At 38.7% G+C, this 6,331-nt stretch overlaps 1 protein-coding gene across 1 annotated transcript; it reads left to right on the top strand.

Moving 5' to 3' along the window:
* The first annotated feature begins 5,059 nt into the window (after positions 1-5,059).
* On the top strand, positions 5,060-5,982 carry LOC6558887. Its single transcript, XM_001985061.3, has one exon. It carries the CDS (start codon positions 5,082-5,084, stop codon positions 5,772-5,774), a length of 693 nt encoding a protein of 230 aa, XP_001985097.2. The 5' UTR covers positions 5,060-5,081; the 3' UTR covers positions 5,775-5,982.
* Positions 5,983-6,331: the final 349 nt, after the last annotated feature.

Raw genomic sequence — 6,331 nt, 5'->3', positions numbered from 1 at the left:
TACGAGTCTCACCTTTAAAATAAGGAATTACTTATAAATAGAGTTTATATAATTATATAGTAATATAATAATAACGTAATTTTAACCGAATTCTTGAAATATATACGGAATACATTAAAAATTAGGTTGTTATTATTCTACATATGAGGAATATCTTATGATTGAATTAGATAAGATTCCAACGTAGGAAAAAATAAACTCTTGAAAATAAACATTTATATGTTTGAGTTAAAAAGAAATAAATATTTGTGTGTTATAGATTAAAGCTATTTATTAGATAAAGATATAAAAGAATTTTGATGTGAATAGAAATAAATAAATATTTAACGAGTACAAAGTCTATATAAGTGATATCAAACAATAAGCTCAACATAACCCCCGATGCGACATTGATAAATGATATAGGCGTATCAGTGAACTTAATGTAATTGCTCGACTTTGTAAATAAAACAAGAGACTCATATAGCTGGAACCAAGATTTATTTGACAACGAAGTAAACAATTGCATGTTGCCATGCTGTGAAAAACAAGAGGCAATAGATTTGAGACAGGGACACAAGAAATACAGACCAAAAGTTTAGCTGTCCATTGGCACAGCTTTGGCCATTTGTCAAAAGGAGTCGGTCGGATGGTTCGGTTCAATTGAAGACCCCTGCTTTAAAGCCCAATTTATCACAAAGTCGTCTCGTCGGTTGTGTGCCGCGTGCCGGGTCCGCCTCTAAGGATTAGAGAGATAGAGCATTGTAACAAATACGAATTGGAGAATCGAAAACCGGAAAATCGAGCGAAACGTGCCAAACACGTGAAAAATACCTGGGGATGTTGTTGAGCTGTTCTTGTTTGTTGTTCTTGTTGCATCCGCTTCGCTATTGTTGTTATTTATGAGCATCGAAATGAGCTGAAACTGCAGCACAAAAGGGGAGGGCCTGGTGGCACGCGAGCCTCACCTATGGACCGCACCTTTTGGATATAAGGATAAACTCGTTTTTGGCAAAAGCAAACGGCAGCTGGCAGCAAAAACTCAGTCGAGTTGTTAATGTTATGTAAAATGTGTAACACATTTGTGAGTATTTGTGTGCCGCTATCTAAGCGAGGGGTTGCCTTTTGGAACGTGTCCTGGAACGTGCCCTGCGCCACTAACTCAGTTGGTGCGCTTGCGCAGCGCCAGCTTAATTTCCATATTTGCATAATTAAATAAATATCTAGAATGCTACGAGCGGCATAACTTTTTTGTTGATTAGCACACACAGTTGTTACCGAGCTTTATCTACTCGTTCGTTTCACTGCCTCATGCAAATAAGTAGAAAGTGAACACGTGTGCCGGCCAACAAGCCGTGAACATGCAAATGCCTGTGAGGTCCTGGAGCATAGTGGTATTTAAAAGTGGTCCTAGCCATGAACCGAACAGCGTGACAGATTTTCATGACAGATTGTTATCAGTTGCATGCCACGTGACACCAACTGTAATTCAGCAGCTGCCAGGTTGCATAGATATCTAAATACTTCTGAAAAGGGGTTATTTGCGGTCTATTACTAAACTTAAAGTTGGATCAAAACTTCTCTAGATTATTGTGTGTTGTATTTCGTTAAGAGTATGAAAAGCCTTTGAAGTCTCGAATTGAATCAGTTGTCGGTCCTTTGATCTGTATTTTATTATGATTTAAGTAACACCTTAAGTCCATAATAAATTTAGGATTCTTTACAATAAAAAGCGTCTTGAAAATATTGATTTAAATATATATTTTGACATATTTTAAAAATCTCAAATTGATAAAATAAAATTCAATATTGAAATACCTTAAACAAATAACTAACTTCAGGTCTTAAATATTATCTCTGTCATTTTCGTTATCCTATTTGCCACCCATCAATTTGTTGAGATGATAATTTTCCTTGATTTTTTCTTTTTTAACAATTTAATGTAGCTCTTCCTGAAGGGGCTGCTTCAATACGGAGCATGGCACGCCCACCACTTAAGCTTTTACTATTTCCATTATTGTCATTGATAAATCCTTAAGTAGGCTGTCATTGTGTGTGCACAAATTGTCGGAATCATTCGCCTGCTTGAAACCCTAGTCACAAATTCAAGGCGAGCCCCTCTTCAGCTCCTTGATCTTCTTGTTGGCTGCGCTCTGCAACGCCCATGTAATTAGTAGTATTCCAGAGCGCTAACAGTCGAGTCGGTTCGTAAAAAAGGGGCAGTCCCTGCATCTGGCGACAGGCTGTCTGGCATGAGCAGTGTTTACACACATTTCAAGACGACATTTTATAATCAATTTAATGGCTTCCCTGATGCAGAGCAAGAAGACCATAAAAAGGAGCTACACTCAAGGTATGGTAGACAAAGACAGGCAATATTATTGTGGCATGTATAAAAAGTCAACACCAGGGAATGAATGAATGAATGAATGAATGGCTGTGGGCATTTCAATTTGTAGCTGCCTAAAGTGAAACCTACAATTGCCACTTTCCAGCCAAAGGAATTGTCCCCTTTTCTTATTTTTTTTTTTGCTTTTTCTGCGGCGCCGCAACTCAATTAAGTGACGAGAGTTGAATGAAAACCCAAAAGGGCAAAGCCAACCAGCCATCCCGGGCACCTAACAGTTCCGATAAGAAAAGGCGACTCTGAAAACTGAGAAGGGTCGCCAGTGAAGCACATAAATGCCTTCGCAAAAAAAAAATACAAAAAAAAAGAGAAATAAAGGGGCTGCGGTGACTCAACAATGTCTTGAACGTGTTGCTTCGCTTCCTTTGGGCAAAGGAATGTTTCTTATTAGGATTTCTTGCGGCACTGGCTTGCAACTAGCAAACAACCCCTAAAAACGAGACAAACGCTTCGAGGGGTTTCCTTGAACTCTGACGCGTGCCAGGGCAGCAACTGAGAATGGGAACGGGTATAAGGCTGAGACGTAGACCTAGCCGTAGACCGAGGCATACCTGTAGCTGGAGAAGGATTTGACTGACGTTCATTACGTTATCGTCAGTTCGCCGTCAACGTCGTCGCCTTGCAGTTCCGCCGTATAAGTTTCGTGTCCTGTGAGTCATTTGGCGTGTCCTGTAGCGGAAACGACTGCCAAAAGCAAGGGGCTGCATTTTCCTCGTGCTTCGTTTTACACAAAAACAATATATTTGTATATATATATGCATATATCTATATATTGAAAATTTTACAGAAAAGTAAAAACCTGACAATTACAGGACACACGTGCATATGCAAAAGAAGGACTCGAACACAAAAAGGAAGTGGCAGCCAAGCGTTAAATTGAAGCATGCCAAATCAATTAAAATAAAAAAAAACTACACTTTACTTGTTTGGCATTGCTTCAGGCAACTGTTTGCATAGCAACAAAAATACTTTTCTTTCTGGTTTTATTTTTATTTTTAATTTTTTTTTATATAAATGCATTTTCCTTTAGATGTTGCATTGTTGTTGCCCGCATCGAAAACATTGTGAGGCAGCTGTCGCAATTCGCTTATCGTAAATAGAAAAAAAAAATCAAAATACCTTTACACATGATTTATCCAAGCAATGCAAACGTGTGTGTTTGTGTGTGTTTCTGTGTGTGTGAGTGTTGCAGCTGCCGTTGCTTTTTGCTGCCCCCTTTGGCATTTTTGGGCTGAGATCGCCCTTGGCCGAAAAATGCTTATGCTATATGTTTGCCCGACAAAGTCCAAAAATCAACCCTCTGTTGGTCGGCCCAAAACAACATTTGGGGTGGCTTCTTATCTACATGTGTGTGTGTGTGTGTGTGTGTGTGTGTGTGCTCAGTTATTAGCACAGCACAGCATAGCTCACTTATTTAGTTGTTGTTGCTTAATGCACATAAATTGCATGAAATTCAAAATGTTCGAGTCCAGATACGAGCATCACCGCTTAACTAACCCATACTAAAATCTGCCACTGTTACAATTGCAGCCAGCACCTAATTCTAATTACTGCTAGTGGAAACACCCCGTTTCCAGTTTCCCTAATTGGCAACTGTGCATCTGTGCATTGTTGGTCGTTCAGTGGTGCAGTGGTTGCCGGCTGTACGAATTGGGTTAGTTCCAGTTGCTCATATGCTAGATTTTTAATGGGCGAGCGCAATGAACTCTTTAGTCGACAAGTCTCTTCGAGTGGAACTAATGAAAATTAGTCTACATATATATGATTATATATCGTCGCTGTGCGAGCGTATAAATTGTAACGAATTTGTATAATATTTTGTATATTAGGTTACCAAACTTAAACTGCATGAGGAGTGCAAGGAATTGAAAGCCAATTAGTGCAGATTTAGCTTTTATTTAAATATTTCTTTAAATATTCAATTCTACGGATATAAATAGATAAAACCATTTAGTATATGCCTGTGTGTGTATATCTCTCAACTTAAACCATTGGGTCAATGTTAAAACATGGTCGAAAAGTGAACTTTATCCGTTCAAGCCTATACCCAATATTCTACCCACTAAAAAGGAATAACTTCAAGTGCAGGGTTCAAAACAGTTTCATATAATTTATGAATACATTGGTTTCATATACAAAGTCGCCACCTTTTTCTAAGCTAAAGCTATCCCAGAACCCATCTTAGTGCTAAACTATAACCTAAAAGAAAATTGCTGCTTTGAAACTCTCGTGGTCACCAAGTAATATACCTAATGCAAAACATATTGAGTTAGGGTCTACAGTTGACTGATATATTTTTTACAACTCATTTCGTATTGTGTAATTAAAGTTTCGTAACACATTCAACACCTGGAATTTTCGCACAATTCAGTTGTTTTTTCCCACCAGCTGGCAACAGATCATCTCACATTTGCTTATAGAAGATGACTAAGACTATGAATCGGTTTATCTTGTCATTTGATGACAGGCAAATATACTTTGTCTATTCGCACTACTTGTTTTTACCTGAAGCTTTGGCAAAACAAACTCTTGATAAGCTTCTGATAAAAGCAGCCATGTAAATCAGATTTCTTACAACAAATATGCACAAGTAGCCAAATCAAAACAGAATACGACACTTACCAGATAAGCAACTACCTATATAAAGCAGTAACATCTGTTGCAAATCCCATAAAGTAGTGAAACATAGAACAGGATGCATTGCACCACACTTGCTCTGATCGCAATTTGTTGCCTGGGCACGGGACTATCCGCAACAACAAGCGTTCCAGTAGGAACAATACCTGCCAGCAATTTCTATTTGAATTTGAAGAGCATATTGCGGAATGTGCCCCAGAAACAGATCGAGCATCTGGTGCAGGCCTATCTGCTAAACGATGCAGAATTCCAAGCAGTCGTTCGGGAAATCAATTCACTGACCACATATCGCCTTGGACTCCAGCTGCTCAATCAGCCAGAGTTTCGTCAATTGCTGCAGTGGACGTCACAGCAGCTGATCTTGGCAGGTGGATCCATAAAAGTATTTGAGGAACTGGAACTGGAGATTAAAGTGCTGAACAAGCATCCCCACTGGGCGCAGTCGGTGAATGGCATAAATGGTTTCGAACAAGAATTTAGCTATTTATATCCAGTCGCCGCGATTCGTAAGCTGCTGGAGAGTAGTGCCCAACAGAGTCCCGTCTTTGGTGAATTCTGGCGTCGAGTCGTGGCCCTGAAGCCAACCTATGAGCGCTTCTTGGCCACACCACAGGCCACTGGACTGGCTAACCGATTGCGCGCTTTGGGCGTGGATGTCAACAACTGGGATGCAACTTTGCGTTATCAGCTGGGTTGGAGTAATGAGACTCTACCCAATTATGACTATGAATACAATTATGGATTTTATTAAGTCAATTGAGTATTGAGAAATGCGAGCGAGTGATAAGCAAATATGTTATACTTATACTTAAATATTTAATCTAAAACATTGCTATATATCTCAAAAGTTTTATCTTAAAGCAACCTACACTAATTATATCTACGTAACTACTTATCAGTATTACTTAGTAATATACATGAATATAATATACAAGTATTCCAACGTAATCCCAAAGAAAATCCTAAGCAATAATTTAGACTAAATAATTCTAACGTAAAATCTGCTTGTGCGGTGTAAAAGCTAAGATTTCAGGTTTACATTTTTCCATTGCTTTGCAAGTTGACTTGCTTTAAATAGCAGGAAATAATTGCCAGAGGCTTTAGACATTATTTTGTCATATTTTGAATCCATCGAATTTTGGAAATTTATATTCCTAAAGGGAAATGAAATGAAATAAGGGAATATCATTTGCGAGCAGCTGCTTTAAACTTTGTGAATGTCACAGGAACTAGCGAGTGGGTGAGTGTGTGTGTGTGTGTGTGTGTGTGCACACCCTCAATGAGGTAAAGTATCCATGGCAATGCCAT

This window comes from Drosophila grimshawi, unplaced genomic scaffold (assembly GCF_018153295.1).
Source record: "Drosophila grimshawi isolate 15287-2541.00 unplaced genomic scaffold, ASM1815329v1 contig_44, whole genome shotgun sequence".
Classification (NCBI taxonomy): Eukaryota; Metazoa; Arthropoda; class Insecta; order Diptera; family Drosophilidae; genus Drosophila; species Drosophila grimshawi.
Note: the sequence above shows the minus strand (reverse complement) of the source record. Positions and strands in the feature narration are given on the sequence as shown.

Excerpts from the sequence above, each read along its gene's own strand:
- LOC6558887 (XM_001985061.3), top strand. The coding sequence starts at position 5,082 with ATGCATTGCACCACACTTGCTCTGATCGCAATTTGTTGCCTGGGCACG.